Source organism: Camelus ferus, chromosome 9, assembly GCF_009834535.1.
Source record: "Camelus ferus isolate YT-003-E chromosome 9, BCGSAC_Cfer_1.0, whole genome shotgun sequence".
Taxonomy (NCBI): Eukaryota; Metazoa; Chordata; class Mammalia; order Artiodactyla; family Camelidae; genus Camelus; species Camelus ferus.
This window is the reverse complement of record NC_045704.1, coordinates 15,489,894-15,506,138: the sequence shown is the minus strand read 5'-3', so window position 1 is coordinate 15,506,138 and position 16,245 is coordinate 15,489,894. Positions and strand designations below refer to the sequence as shown.

Below are 16,245 nucleotides of genomic sequence, written 5' to 3'. Positions count from 1 at the left end.
GGGCTTACAAAGCTCTGAGAGATTGGCCCCTGTCCCCCGCCATTCTCAGCTTCTTTCCTCACATCCTCCTGCCCTCTGCTCCCACCACACCACTGTGTGTACTTGCTGTCCCTCAAAACTCTCATACTCCAGGACTTTGCACTTGCTGTTCCCTGTGCCTGCGGTGCTCTTCCACCTGACAAGGCTGACTGCTCCCCCGCCTCCTTCAGGTCTTTTCTCAAATGCCCCCTTCTCAGCGACCCCTCCCCTGACCTCCTTATCTAGATAAGACTCCATGTCACTCTCTATCCCCTCAATCGGCTTTATTTTTCCCCATTACACTTATCAATTCCAAACTTTATATTTATCTTTATTTACTCGCTTACCATGAGGGTGGGGCCTGGGCTGTCTTGGTCACCATTTTGTTCCCAGCCCCTTCAGCCCAGAGCTGGGCAGAGAGTAGGTATAAACAATTCTCTCTTGAGTGAATGAATAAATACCCTTCTCTTTTCCTGAGTCCCCATCCCAAGTCTGCCCTGCTTGCTGCTTCTCCAGCCAGTCAGCTGATTGTCCTTCCTTTGAGTTCTGACATGTGCCCTCTTCCTCCTCAGTCCTGACTTTTGCATTGTCCTGTTCTTGCTCTCCATGGGTGCTTCCGAAAGGCAAAAGTGATCACTCTACCCTCAGTGTGAATTTCTCCTTCCACCTTCTCCTTAAGTCACAGACTTTTACCCCCTCATTGGAAATAATCCTAACTTTTTTGTCTTTACCTTCTGGAAACTTAATTTACTTGTCCTCTCCTCCAGGAAGCCCTCTGACTCCCAGACTGGATTCTCCCAGCCATTGGGCTCCCCTGTCTGAGCCCTGCCCATGCTGGGTCATCACTATCTGGGGACAGCTGTCCCCCATTGCGTGGGAGCCATGAGGGCAAGGCCAGGGCTGTGATTCATTACTGCTGGGTCACTGGTTCCACCCAGCACAGGGCTAGACACCATTCTTCTGAATTGTTAGAGGGTTGTGGAGGATGATAGTTGACCAGTGACACACCAACCTCACTGTTTTCCTATGTTCTTATATTCTTATGAATATTAACACAGCCTTATTTACATACAATTTGCATACACCAGACCAAAAGGGGAGGAGTGTGGGATAAGACTGGAGGAGTGGGGCCTCTGCACGATTTGAGGTTCACTGTGCTGGTGGCAGCATCTTCAGCTGCACCTGGTCCCTCTGGGAGGGTGGAGCTGCCACCCAGTTGGCTGCCATGACCTTGGCCATGCTGTTCCTCTTGGAAGTGAGTGGGGTGTCCAGGGTGAGCGAGGCATTGGCCATCTCCTGGGGCTTGTCACTGGCCAGGAAGCGGAGCAGGTTATGCAGGGCCTTGGCCACGTCACTGCGGGCGCCCTCGTTGACGAGGCAGTAGAGGATGGGGTCAGCCACACAGTTGAGGCTGGTGAAGGCCAGTGAGCTGTGGTATGCTGAGAAGACACGTTCCTCAAAGCCACAGTCCCAGGGGCGGCCCAGGTAGACAGCGCTGCGGGAGAGCAGCAGCACGTGGTAGGGCGCAAAGCAGACCAGCACAATGGCGATGAGGCTGAGGGCCAGCCTCTTGATCTTGGCCTTCTCCTGGCGCTCGGTGGACACGCTGCCCCGCACAGCCCGCAGGATGCCACAGTAGGACAGCAGCATGAGGGCCCACGGGAAGAGGAAGCCCACGAAGACCCGGTAGAGGTTCATCCAGGCCACCCAGCCCTCCATGGGGAATTTCTCGAAGCAGAAGGTGTGGTTGTAACGGTCACGGAAAAGCTCATCATGGAACAAGGGCACCGAGTTGGCGCCCAGCTCCGTGGCCCAGACCACAGAGCTCACAGCCACAGCCGTCTTGACACGGCGCAGGCGGGTGAACCGCAGTGGGTGGGCCACAGCCAGGTAGCGGTCCACCGAGATGCAGCACAGGAAGGCGATGCTGATGTAGATGTTGGTATAAAAGATGAACCCGAAGAGCTTGCAGGAGCCAGGGCCGTGGATCCAGTTGTCGTGGTGCAGGAAGTAATCAACCCAGAGCGGCAGCGTGCAGATGTACAGCAGGTCGGCGATGCTGAGGTTCATCAGGTACACACCCAACTCGTTGCGCTGCCGCACCTGGCGGTAGGCGGCCCACAGGGCCAGGCAGTTGGTGGGCAGCCCCACGCCGATGACGAAGATGTACAGGGAGGGCGGGAAGAGGTGGTCCATGCGGGAGTCCACATGGCAGCCCTCCCACGTGCGGTTGCCCATCCTCGACACTGGGGCTTTCGAGGTGCTTCCCCTGGCCCACAAGGGCTGTGGGGCCACAGGGGACAGGAGGCCATCAGGCCCCCTGGGCCCCCTCCTTGGAGGCTCAGGGGAACATGGTGGGAGGGAGTCCAGGGGGAAGAGATGAGGTTGACTGTGAATCGTGGGCTGGGCTGGGCAAAGAAGGATGGAGCTTGAGAGGGAGAAGTTGGAGGAGGGATAGAATTACGACAGGAGGGAGATTTGGGGGATGGCAGGATTAACAAAGAGCTTCATCAAGGAGGTGTTTATAGATCAAATCAGAGTATAAATGGGGGAATATTGGGGTAATACAAAATTGGCCAGGGCGGGGGGTTTATAGAGAGGATGAAGGCATCAGTGGGCAGTGGTGAGAGGGAGATACTTGTGGAGGATGTAGAAAGTAAGTGTGGCCATGCTGAAGTAATGGTGGGGTGGAATGTTCTAGAAGACACAGGAAATATATGGGATAGTGTTGAGATAGGACCAGCTACAGTTAGGGAGTATTGAAAAGACCAGGCAAGGTGGGTGGGGGCGCTGGCATTTCCTAGGACCCCAGTAAGAAATAAGGAAATAAGTAAGGTAACCAATGAGGAGAAAATTACGGAAAAGGAGGGGTCCTGTGAGGGATGAAAGACAGGGAGAGCTCAGCCTGGGCAACGTGGGAAGGATTTTTAAGAAACAGGAAGGAGGTGAGTAAGGACTGGATAAGAGCACGGTTAACAATACAGGGAATTTAAAGGGGCCAAGGGAGGGGCTCCAGCTTGGTCCTGGTGGGGACTGAGCAGTTGGGACAAGGTGGCTCCACCTCACAGTTCGAAGCTGACTTTCCAGTGCCTGTGGGGAGAGAGGACTGCAGTGAGGGGAGTCACGGACTGTCCCCTTCTCCCCATTCCCCTTTGTAATAGTGACTCCAGAGGGCTGCAGAGGGTGGGAACCCTGACGATGCCTAATTGAGCCCCCATTCTAAGCAACAGATCTCTGAAAACCCAGATTTGAGATGCCAGAAATATTTCTTCCCTAATAGAGATTAAAATAAAGACTCAACTCAGATTTTTAAACTTTCTTCCAGAAACCATATAAAACTGGCACAAGTTTTTGCTTTGGGAAATGCTGAACTAGACTTACCCTGTCATGTGACAGGCAGGGACATGGGGCCCAGAGAGGCTGGGTCACTCCCTTCAAGGATGCACAGCAAGGCAGTGATGGAACTAGGGCTAGAACCAGCCTCCCACCCCTAGCCCAGGGCACCCCATTCTAGACAATGATGATGACGGGGGGTGACGATAACAGCTAAAGTTTACTGAGTCTATTACATAGCAGACCCTGTTCCAAATACTTTTGTGGGTGTGAATTTATTAAAATTTCAAGAACCCAGTGAGGAAAATACTGTTACTTTCCCTATTTGACAAACTGAGGCACAGGGCGGTTCAGAGACCTGTCCAAGGTCCTGATGGCGGGAGCGTGGAAATGTCGGCTCTCACCCCGTTTCTCCTGCCTGTGCTTCAGTTTTCACCCAAGAATTGCTGGACAGAAAATAGTCCTGGGCTGACAGCTCAGGGAAGCATAGTTGCAGGGGGCTGGGAGGGGAAGGGATGCGAGGAGGAGCTTCTGGACTCCATCAAGATCTGGAGTAAGGGGGAGCCCTGGGGGCACCGCCAGGAGTCCCCTCCCTCAAGGGGACTTCATTGCCTCTTCCCACTCCCCTCTGATTTTCCCGAGAGGCTTGGTCCTGGGGAGACTTGAAAGCACAGGACAAAGGACAGTCTTGGACCAAGCCCCGGATCATTGTCAACCCCAGAGAAGAGGGGAGATAAGTCCTGAATTAGAAGCATCTTCGGAAGCCACTCCATCCACAGGTTTGCATCGGTTTAGTTTTGGAGAACTTTGGGGGTCGGTCCTTGATTTTATTTATGTATCTTTTTAAAAATGTTTTCATGGAGGTTCTGTACAGGACCTTGTGCATGCTAAGCAGGTGCTCTACCACTGAGCTATACCCACCCACCGACCCCACCCCCGCATTGGTTTTAGTTTAGGCTGTGAAATCATTTATTTTTTTAACCAAATCCCAATTGGAAACCCCACCTAAGGCAGTGAAAAGGGGACGCTGCTTTGTGCTCTGATTGAAATGAGGTAGGGGGAAGAAAGCCACCTCTGAAGAATCCCCAGGACACATTTTGAAAACTACTGGTTGAAAAAAATAAAAATAAAGAAGGAAAACCACTGGTTGAGTCAGTTGGACAGATGATGAAACTGAGGCCCAGAGAGGGGAAAGGATGAGCCCAAAGGCACACAGCAGGTCCATGGGAACCTCCCAGACGGTTCAGCATCTTTCCATGGGAAAGTCCTCATGGTGCTACCTAGCTCCACAATAAATCCTGAATCCATGCATGTCTCTAAAACCCCTGCCACTGCCTGCTCTGCTCCACCATCACCACTCACTTGAACCTTACAGTAGCCTCCTCATAGCTTTCCTGGCTGTCGCTCTGGCTTCCCTCAACTCACTTCCCACACAGCAGCCAGAAAGATCTCTCTGACATGGAAATCAGCTCTTGTTACTTCTCTGCTTGAAACCTTCCAATAGCTTCCCAGTGGACTAGGGGTAAAACCCCAAATCCCTTCCCCAGGTGACAAGGTGCTGTCTGACCTGCCTGGGCAGCCTAGCTGACTTTCTTGCCCACCTCCCCTCCTCTGCCTCAACTGGCTCAAAACCTTTGTTCTTCTTTCAGATCTTCTCAGGACTAGCTCCCTCACCTCCATCACTCCCTCAGGGAGGCCCTCTCTACCAAGTCCTACCCACCATCCCCAGGGCTCTCTCCTCACATTATTTTGTATCTTGTTTGTGCCTGTCTGTCTAGAATGGATGTTCCAGAAGGGCAGGGACCTTGTTCTTGAGCACCCAGGACAGGCCCAGCATCCAGTAGACACTCAATAAATGACTGTGGACCAAAGGAACACACATTGGTCAGCCCCTCCTCCAACACAGGCCCCCCTCTTCCCCTGAGAGGGCACCACCTCCCACTTCAAGCTCTAGTGAGGCCCTGCGGGATGGCAAGGAAGGAGATGGGGAGGGGAAAATTAAAAAGGGCAGGACCCATCCGCTGCGTAATTGACTTTGAAAGGTCAGAGCTGAGTCCCGCTTAGTAAGCCCTACCCCCTGTGGGTTCCTCAGCGACAGAAGGGCTGCCCCCACCTCAGCCTCACAGAGACTCCAGGATCCTGTGAAGATGGGATGGAGGGAGCTTGCTCCTGGCTAGAACAGTGCAATCCAGTCCCTCCCTTTGAATTGAAACCCCTCCCTCCCTGAACAAATCACTGGAAACATCTCTCTCCCCTCTCTCTGCCCTGGGTCTCTCCTTCCTCCTGTAACACTGAGGGAATTTATTCCTCTTCAGGAACCTCAGTTTCCCTTTCTGTATAAATGGGGATGGGGCATAACTTTTGTATAGCGGTGACACCATATATAAATCGTGCAGTACTTGAACAATTATTACTATTCACTGGGAAGCTGAGACAAGAACTGAACCAGTTCATAATGGGAGGAGGTGCCAAGAGCTGGGAGTTCCCTTTGCCCCACCTTCTCAAGAACCCCTGGGTTCAGCTGAGGCTGGAGCGGGAACACAGACAGGAGACTTATTTCCGGCAGCCAGAGGAAATACACTTCCCATTGCTAATTTCCTCGAGGGGGAACCAGGTGGATGCTCACCCCCCTCTCCTCCTATCCCTCCTCCCCAGTCCACCTGCTTCATGGGGATGCTGGGCATAGGGGAGGGGCACTTAGCCCTCTCCTCCCCCACCCCCACCTGAGCTCTGCCCACCATCCAGCCCACAAGAGACAGCATGGAAAGGCAGACTCTTAGAACTCCACAGTACAACAGGCCTATATGCCACCACTGGGGATGCGAGGCTACTTCTGACCCCTTCCTGGTACAGATGGGGAAACTGAGGCCCAGAGCCACAAGGCAGTCGTCTAAGTCACATGATATATCAAGACATTGTAGGTCTTAACTCAAAAACTTCCCCTTCCCTGAATGTTTTCTCTCTTTCCTGTAATTTTCCTCAAGTGTTTCTGGGGTTCTCAGCACCCCCTGGAGAATCTGCTGAAAGATCTAAGGACTGACTACCACAAAAAAGCAAGTGGCCTCAATGTCTTGCATATCCTTTCATCACCTGAATCCCCTGCCCAGCCCCCCACCGTGGGTTGGGATCAAAGTTGCGTCCCTCGCTCAGGCTTTGTTGGGGGGTCAACCCCCAAATCTCACAGTCCCCACAAGAAGCTCTCCCTGGCCCCCAGGCTCCTTCTTTGGTCCATGCTGGCCCCTCCCAGAGGGGCAGGAAAGAGAGATAAGCTGGGAGTGTGGAGCCGTAGTGGGGAGACAGGAAGGACTGGTCAGACCCCTGCTGGCACTTGGCGTCTCAGTGCTCGAGCCAGAAAAGCCCATGGGCCCCACCAGCCACCTCCAAGTCCAGCAAGGCTGAAGGACTGGGCGGGGGTGGGAGTGGGGTGAGAGGACAGGAGGGAGAGGTGAGGCAGCCCCCCACGTCCCCCACACTGGTTCACTCACCAGCCTGGTCCTGGACGCCTCCAGGCTGCCTCTCTCACCCCCTCATTTCCCTCCTCTGAGGGCTCCTGCTCTCCCCTAACTCCCCCATCAGCCTCTAGGGACCAGCCAGCTCCGGTCTGCTCATTACTGGGTGAAATGTGATCACGGAGCCTCGCTCCCCACCTGGTGCCCTGGCGGCTGGCTGGCGGAAACTGGGGGACAGTCAGGCCACCATGACGGCTCCGCTGGACCTCAGTTTCCCCATTTCTACCGAGGGGATCCCCATCCCCTACACCACCCAGAAGGGACACCAGGGTGTTCTGACTGTACCCCTCTGGTGTTCTAGATTCCAAGGCTCTCAGATCTTCGGTTCTGTTGTTAGTCCTGTTCATGGTTTTCTGTTCTATTATTATAATATTCTAGAGCTTTCCTTTTCTACCATTCTGTTATCATTATCATGGCGGCCTTCCATGCCCTTACCCTTCTAAGTTTCCAATATTCCTGGAGTCTCACATTCCAAGACTCTCAAGTTCTATTGTTAGAATGCTCTATGATTTTTTTTAACATTCTACGATTTTCATAATCTATTATTAAACTCTCTGTGATTATCTTTGCCCAGCAAACACGAATGCGTATTTCCCTTTTCTTTTTTACAGAAATGGGAACATACTCTGTATACAGTGAACCTCACTTACTTTTTCCCCCTTATCTATTCTGTTTTTTGTTTTTTTTTTTTAACATCCCAGCAGCCTGAAGTTCTAAGATTATGCAGGATTCTAAGATACTAAGGATTCAATGGTGGAGGGGGGGAGTCACCATCTTCACCTGGCCCCTAAATTCTCACCGCCTTTGGGGGACACTCGGAGCCCAGGCTGCATCCCTACCCCTTGCCAGGCAGGCTTTGCCGCCTCTCTCCCGGCTCCCTGGCTCACACCAGCTGAGTTATTATTTGTCTAGACACAAACCAAATTATAGGCCCTGTCCCACGGGAGCAGTGGGCTTCGTGGGGAGGGTCAGGAGACAGAGGCAGGCGGGAATTAATCTCTGCTCCCCCCCCCCCCACTTCCCCTCTCCTCTTCCCTCCTTCTCTGAAACTCCACCCCTTCCACCCAGACCAACTCTGGTCCAGTCTCCCTCCCCACCACCACGGTTTTAGAAATATTTTCTCTTCTCTGCTTCTAAAAAAAAAAACACTCCCTTCTAGGTTGTGGCCATTCACACTCACCCTGGCATTCTCCCCTCCACCTTATGAAGACCTCCTTCCCCAAATTAATCTGATTTGGTGGCAGCAAAAGAAGCCAGATCTGTGAATTTGGGCTTCAGTTGAACTGGAGTCCCAACCCCAGCCTGAAACTGACTCCCTGGGGGGACTTCTGCTCTTGGGCCTTTGGTTTCCCCATCTGTAAAATGGGTGGGTGCTTGGTCTGGATGGATCTGCAAGACATCTTTCAAGCTCTTAGCTGTGAATATTGAAAACACTACTCTTTTTGGATTGAAAGATACAAATATCCTGAGGCTTTTAATTTGAAGATTTGAGCATTCCCAGTCTTCCTCTCTGACCATTCTCACATACTTGGGTCCTTTTATTCAAAGATTTCACATTTGATCCTTTTTTTTTTTTTTTAACTTTTTTGGGGGGAAGAGAAGATAACTAGGTTTATTTATTTAATGGAGGTGCTAGGGATTGAACCTAGGACCTTGTGCATGCTAAGCACACACTCTACAACTGAGCTATACCCTCCCCCCTTAAGACTTCTTGATTCTATAATTTCCAGAGTTCAGGAGCCCCCTCCCCGACAGTCTCTCTCATTTTCTCCTCCTGGAACACACCCAGGAAGGAAAACTTCCCATCCTCACCCCAAACTTGAAGTCAAGCTCATCCACAGAGACAAGAGTTGTGGGGGGGCCCCTTGGTGAATTCAGGAGGAATGGGGCAGGTGGTGGCCCTGGAGGGAACCATGGGGGTCTATGGCCCCCATCATCTCCATCTATGCTCCTCAGAAAACCCCCCAAAGCACATCCCTCCTGAGTACACAGCACATACCCCACAACCAACACGTCACAGAAATTCCAGAGCTGTTCTTCAGCTTGGCTGGGGGTTAGGGCATGGGTGTCCAGTTCATGGAGGTGGGGATGAAGCCAAGGCAGGAAGGAGTTAACGGGTGACCCAGCCAAATCCTGGAAGGGAGGAAGTGGGGGAGGAAGTTCACCCCCCAGCCAGGAATTCCTGAAATTGGAGGGTGGGGTGGGTGCGACCTCTAAAGCAGTGGGGTGACTCTGTTAAGGCGGAGCCGGGGTCACAGGGTCACTTAGAGTCCACCTGCCCCAGGTGGCAACCCTACTACCCCCTACCCAACTCCCAAGCAGCTCCTCAGCCCAGGGGAAAGCTCTGGGATTTGCGAGGATTTCGACTGAGATGACGACGACGGGATGAAGTTGCCAGAAAGGGGTCTCAGATACAAAGAGACAGAGACAGAGGAATACGGAGAGAGACGAGGAATACGGAGAGAGACAGAGAGACAGGAAGGCAAAGGGCAAAGAGATGCTCAGAGACGGGGAGACGTGGAGATGGAAGCAGACAGATCCTTAGAGACTGAGAGTTCATCAAGAGACTGAGACAGGGGCAAACAGAGAGAGACAGTGAGACAGAGATACAGAAATAGACACAGAGACATCCAGAGATGGAGGAGACACACATCTAGAGGGAGAGGGACCGCAGAGACAGAGATACCAGAGACAGATGGAGAGATGGAGACAGACCCAGAGGCAAATCAACTGGGGAGACTCCGGGAGAGCCAGCCCCAGAGAGGGGCGGGGACGGAGACGGCGCGGGAGACGGAGACGGCGCGGGAGACTGAGGCAGCCGGCGCCGGGACGCAAAGCCCCCGAGGGGCGCAGGGAGGAGCAGTATTCGGCGGCCGCACGACCCGCGCGGGCAGGGGAGGGACCGGCGCCTACCTGCGCGCGGCGGCTGGACGGGGCGGGCGGCGCGTCTCTCGGCGGCTGGGGGATCTGGGCTGAACTGGCGGCGCTGGGACCCGGCGGCGACTCCTCCCGGTCCCGGGGCCGGCGTGGCCAGCCGAGGCCCCGCCCCGCCCCGCCCCCATTAACCCTTCCTTTGTCGCTCCCCCTTAACTCCTTTAAGCCTTTACCCCACCAAAGGCTTCCAGCCCTGGGGAAAGCTCACTTGCTGCTGGAACACCTCCCAGTCCTTCAAAGTCCCCAGGCTGGAGGCCTCCACCTCATTAAACCCCTCTGCTTACCCTCCTGCCCACCCCGCACTCTAATTCGATCAAGCCCTAAGCTGTACGGGAAAGTGAGGTCCCTCACTAAGTCTCCTGGAGCTAAACCATTTCCTCCCTTCGGAGCCCCCAGGCCCAAATCATTAACTCTCTGGTTATTGCATGACCCCTTTCCCAAGGGAGAGAACAAGCAGTCTGCTAGGTCCCCAAGCCCACAGACTCGGTCATAGCCACCTCTGGAAGGAGTCCTGGGGCTTGCAGCTCCAGCCCTGCCTCTTGGCTAGACTTAGGCTGGTGACCTCTCTGTGCCCCAGTTTCCTCTTCTAATAATGTGGTCCCTCATATTCCCTTTGTCATGGGGATGTCAGACTATCAAGTCTGTAAAACATGACACCCCCACATGCTCCCCTTCCTCCCTGCCTCCCAGGTAGAAGGAGTGTCATTTTTGAGTTTGATTAGTTTACTGTTGTGTGTCTTTTGTCTACAAAACCACTGGACATGTAATAAGTGTGCAACACACATTGTTTTCAGGGAGTGAATAAACAAATGGTAAGTGGTCCAAAAATACTTGCTGGTTTTTATTATTACCATCAGATCCTTCATAAATTGGTCAGGAGAATTCATTCTTGGGCAAAGCACTTTGGACAGATCTGGGATATAGTTCTCGAAAAATGACAGCTGTTAGGTTTGCAAATTCTTTTTTTGTTTATTTTTTAAATAAAAAATAAAAATATCTGGATCTTAAGGGAACAGTCCAAAGAGTTGTGACAAACAGATACACCCGTGTGACTAAGCACCCAAATTGACATAAACATTTCCATCACCTAAGAACATTGTTTTTTTGCCTGTTCCAGGCAATACTCACACTCTTTATCACTCTCTGAGGCAACTGTGTACTTTTTTTTTTTTTCTGGAAATTAGTATTGCCTGTTCTAGAACTCCATAGAAATGAGGTGAAACACTTCTATTTTGTTTTGTTTAAAGTAGCTATTATAATCGTTTGCTGTGTGGCCTTGGACAAGTGACTTCACCTTTCTGAACCATATTACCCTCTTCTTCTCAGGGCTTTTGAGGGAAACTGAAAGTGAGAGAGTTAATCAAGGGCCCAAGTGACCTGCACTGCACACCAGAATGAAAGCTTTTTCCTTCCACCCTCCCTCAAGTGGACAGACAGGGACACTCTGATGGAAGTGTCATGAAGGCTTTAGCCCCTCCCTACAAATAACCCCATATACATCTTATCAGCTTCAAGACAACCCTCCTGTCAGCCCCATGACCATCCCAAGCTCCTCCTACAGAGAAATTCCCAGGCTCACTGGTGAATGAGGGTCCCCTTCCCTCCTGGGCTCCCCCTAAGTTTATACTGTGATTCATTTAGGGTCCTAGCAGGAAACACCTAGCCATTCAAAGAGTTGAAGTGGGAGTATTTATGAAGGGACAGTTTAGAGGAATGGGCACGGTGAAAAAAACCCACAAAGTATGGGGCAACAACATGGGACCAGCAGCAGACAGAGCCAAGCCATCACAACCCTTCAGGCAGAAAGCTAAAGTCTGGAGAGGAGCCCATAGGAGTTCTAGACAGAGGAACAAAGCCATTGCCAGAACCGCAGGGATCCAGGGAGGGGCCCAGAGAATAAATACTCCAACCTCTCTCCCCTTGCTATCCTCAGATTTCGGGTCAGTGCCTGTAATGGGCATGACCCAACCAGAAGGCAGAGGGCAAGGGACTCCTGTGGATGGAGTCCACAAAGGGCACTCTCCCAGGACCCAGAGCAGGAGGAGAAAGGCTGAGGGTGACTTTGGGGTGCAGGGGAACATTACCAGCTCTATTCTCCCAGAACTTTCTAGGCAAATTTTTCCATGCAGGTCTGAGGCTGGGCACATGGGGGCGACAGAGCACCAAGAGACCCAGTGAAAGGGATGCTTCCACAGAGTTGGACCACTTCCTTCCCCACACCTTGGACAGTAGGGAAGTGTCAAAAGCTGGAGGACAGGAAAGGAGACTTTGATCCCAGAGAGGCAACCAGCTGGCCTGTGAAACCTGGGGGGTCTGGAGGGGTGATGTGATTGCTGTATTGTGCCAGCTGAATAGGAGTTCCCCAGGTGGACAAGTTCAAAAAGGGTGTACTAGTGGGGAGGGAACAGCATGTGCAGAGGCTCAGAGACATGAACTGTCACAAGGAAGGGCAAGTACTAGTGATTCAAATGACTGCGGATAAGAGATGGAAATAGGAGAGGATGTTGGCTTAAAAAGCTAAGGGTCAAAAATGATTTTAAAAAATAAGGATGGCTAACATTTAATGACCACTTACCATACTCCAAGTACTGCTCTAAGCACTTTATGTGAATAACTCATTTAATCCTCAAAATAACCATATGTGGAGGTCCCATTTTACAGATAAGGACACTGAGTCACAGGGAGAAGAAATGCCGGAGTCCAAATAGTAGGGCTCCAGTGTTTTAACTGCTCTTATGCCACTTCCTGGGATAGGAAGTTGGGTTTGAGGAGTTTGAACTTTGATCTTGTTCATATAACACACTTTCAACTATTTCACACACATACATGCACTCTACTCTCATATTCATTCATCAAACACTTCCTGAGCCCTTGCTTCTGTCCCTGGTTCAGTGCTAGGCAGTGTTCAGGACACAGTGGTAACCACAACAGCGCTGGCCCATCCCTCCTAGGGCTGGCAGCCAGTGAAGGGGGAGACAGATCTGTCCCTGACAGTGACATCTCAGAGTGGTCAAGGCTGAGACAGGGGCTCAGGGGGCTGCTGAAGCCCAGTGGGGGTTGTCACAGTTTGTTGGGGAATAAGAGCAAGGAGGGAGCAGTAAATTGTCAAAACTTCCACTTGGAACACTCCTTTCACTTAATGTGGTTCATTCCTAACTCATCCTTCAGTAGTCAGGTCTGTTGTCCCCTCCAGGAAGCCCTCCCTGATGCCCCATTATTTTTCCTTTGACTGATCATTGTCTGAGAATGGATCTACCTCCCCCTACTGGACTGAGACCCTTGAGGGCAGGGCCGGGGCTGTCTCAGTCACCACTCTGCCCAGTACTGCCCAGTTCAGGCCCTGGCCTAGAGTAAAATGTTTCTTACATATATATAGAATGAATTCGTTCATTGATTAATCAACATACATATTTGTTGAGCATTTACTGCATGCCAGGGACTGACCAAGGCCCTGGGGATACAGTCTTAAAAAGCCAAAATCTTCATCCTCATGGACAATTGATTAGTGAATGATTGACTTCTGGTCATATTAATTGAGATCTTTGGCCAGAAAGGTGGAGGGATGGAACCCTTTGACAAGATTGAACACCCTCTCCTTCCTAGAATTTCATGTTTGTCTCTGAGGGCTGTCATTTCTGAAGGGTATTGACATTTAGGGAGTTATAGCTTAGGCAGTTGAAGACTAGAGAGCAAACATATACATATAAACTTTGGGAATACTTTGGAAATAAAGGGGAGTTTCTCACCTTTGCTGGAATCCCCATAAAAAAATGCACCCGTGATAAAACTGCGTACACACACACACACACACGAGGGCATATAAAACTGGTGAAATCTGAATAAGGTCTGTAGATTCACCAGTGTCAATTTCCAAGTTTTGGTATTGCACTATAGTTATACAAGATGTTACCACTAGGGGAAACTGGATGAAGGGTATAAAGGACCTCTCTGTACCATGCTGGCAACTTCCTCTGAGTCTGTAATTATTTCAAAATGATTTAAGTAAAACCACACACAAACACAAACATACACACATAGACACACACACACACATGTTCCTCAAGAAGTTAAGTATAGAATTACTATATGGCCCAGCAATTCCACTCCTTGTTCCATACCCAAGAGAAAGGAAAACATGTCGAAACAGAAACCTGTATATGAATGTTTATCAAGACGTTATCCACAATAGTTAAAGACGGATGCAACCCGAATTTCCATCAATGGGTGAACAGATAACACCAAACGATAAGTGACAATAAAATAGTTGTTATTTTAAGCCATTAAGTTTTGGAATGGTTTGTTCTGAGGCAACAGGTAATGGGAATAGTGCTCTTCCTTCAAACTCCCAGAAACATTGCTGATTCTGCCCTCCAGGGTGTCACCCACATTGACATAGATATGCTGCGGTTGCTGGTAACCTCCATCTCCTGTTTTTCCCACCCTCTTTCCTTTGAGGGAACTTCCCTGCCCATTCTGAGAGGTTTAGGAGGGGATGTCAGGCCCCTGTATGGTATACTAACTCCTGCCAAGGCAAAAGTATTGGGGGAGGGCATAGCTCAAGTGGTAGAGTGCATGCTTAGCATGCACGATGCCCTGGGTTGAAGGGTTCAATCCCCAGTACCTCCCCTAAAAATAAATAAACTAAATATCGCCCCCCCAAAAAAAAACACAAGGCAAAATGATGGGCACATGACCCATGTTTGGCCAATCAGATGAGCCCATTCCCTGGGCCATAGCGATTGACTCGAGGGTGTCAACATGATGATAGCTGACCGAATCAGATTCCTCCTGACACTTGAGCGCTAAGGGCGGGAGACTTCCTCCTGCTTTGATGCCACCGTGTAGCCTGGCAGAATGCTTGCAGCCATGGAGTCTGTGTTCTCAACAGCGTAAAAATAATCATCTAACATTTATAGAGAGCTTGTTATGTGCCAGGCACTGTCTTAAGCTTTTTCGTGTTTAGTCATTTCATTTTCACAGCACTCCTGTGGGGCAGGTGCTATTATTAACTTCTATTTTCAGACATGGGGAAACTGAGGCCCTAAAAGGCTAAGAAACTCGCTCAAGGGGAGAAGCCAGGCCTCAAAGAGTTCATACAACTCTATGATTCCATCTATTTAAAACAAAAATGGGCAAACTACAACCGTGGACCAAATCCTTTCTACTGCCTGTCTTTGTACAGCTCATGAGCTAAGATGGTTTTCACACTTCTGAATGGTTCCAAAGAAATCAAAACAATAGTACTTTATGATATGTGAAAATGATAAGAAATTCAAATTTCAGGATCCATAAGTAGTTGTATTTGAACACAGCTGAGCTGTTCATTCACGCATTGCCTGTGGTCGCTTTCACAGAATGATGTCAGAGTTAGTTGGGACAGAGACTGGGGGGGCTCATTACATTTAAAATATTTAATATCTAGCCCTTTACAGAAACAGTTTGCCGACTTTTGCTTTCAAGTACAAAAGTGGTTAAAAATTCTATGATGTGAGAAGTCAGGGTAGTGATTATGAGGGGCAATGACTAGGAGGGGGCATGATGAGGCTTTCTGGGGTTTGAGGATGTTCTCTGTCTTCATCTGGGAGCTGGCTACATGGATGGGAAGTAGTTTGTGATTATACATTTATGATGACTGTATGTCTCTGCGTGTAACATACACCAATAAAAAGTTAAAAATTTGCTCAGGGTTATAGAGACTAAATTGAGAAATCCCCGACAAGAATGCCGGTCACCACAGTTAAGTCTCCTGAATTCAGCTGGGCCCATCCTGGACTACCCAGTTCTATGACCTGGCAACTGCTTTTTATTGTTTATGATAGGTTTCTATCTCTTGCAACCCAGAGTCCTCATACCCCATCCCACAGCCCACTACTCTGAAAACTTTCCTTGCCCTATTTCAGCCTTGTGGTTCAAGTAGAGGCTTCCATGTTTTTGTATAATTCCCTTCCTGGCCACAATCATTGGTCCAGGGCTGGTCTTCACCCAAGTGGAGCCAATCACAGTAGACCAACCAACAGGCCAGGCTGATTGATCTGCAGTTGGGCCAATCACAGCCCTTCCCCGGGATTTTTGGACTTGGAGCCCAAGGCTGGTTGATAAGATCTTTGAAGCTGCTCAGTGCCACCCTTGTGTGGTGTGGAGAGTGCTGGTCCCAGAGAAAAATGCTGACTCACAGAGAAGGTATGGACAGAGTATCCTGGTTGTCCTCAAATCCTTGGTTTGATGGCCCTTAAGACCAGAGGGGACAACTGTCCTTCCTTGTTTGCCAATGTGGGCCAACTGAGTCCTCCTTTGGTCTAAGTTAGAGCACGTTTGGGTTCTGTCAAGCTTAAAGGCCAATAAAAACCTAATAATGGGGGGGGGGGCAGAATATAGCTCAGTGGTAGAGTATGAGCTTAGCATGCACAAGGTCATGGGTTCAATCCCCAGTACCTCCATTAAAAAATAAATA

At 50.3% G+C, this 16,245-nt stretch overlaps 1 protein-coding gene across 2 annotated transcripts; it reads right to left on the bottom strand.

The window, feature by feature from the left end:
- Positions 1 to 1,030: 1,030 nt before the first annotated feature.
- On the bottom strand, positions 1,031 to 9,911 carry GPR4 (G protein-coupled receptor 4). 2 transcript variants are annotated; one of them, XM_032485787.1, is made up of 3 exons: positions 9,774 to 9,893; positions 8,860 to 8,993; positions 1,031 to 3,108 (listed from the first exon to the last, which is right to left on the bottom strand). In XM_032485787.1, exon 3 carries the CDS (start codon positions 2,254 to 2,256, stop codon positions 1,168 to 1,170), a length of 1,089 nt encoding a protein of 362 aa, XP_032341678.1. In that variant the 5' UTR covers positions 2,257 to 3,108; positions 8,860 to 8,993; positions 9,774 to 9,893; the 3' UTR covers positions 1,031 to 1,167. The 2 variants fall into 2 exon arrangements, with proteins under 2 accessions (XP_032341678.1, XP_032341677.1); XM_032485786.1 differs by lacking the exon at positions 8,860 to 8,993 and having other exon boundaries at positions 9,774 to 9,911.
- Between the last annotated feature and the right edge of the window lie 6,334 nt (positions 9,912 to 16,245).

Bases quoted from the DNA above. Each gene is read 5' to 3' on its own strand.
- GPR4 (XM_032485786.1), bottom strand. From the start codon at position 2,256: ATGGGCAACCGCACGTGGGAGGGCTGCCATGTGGACTCCCGCATGGAC.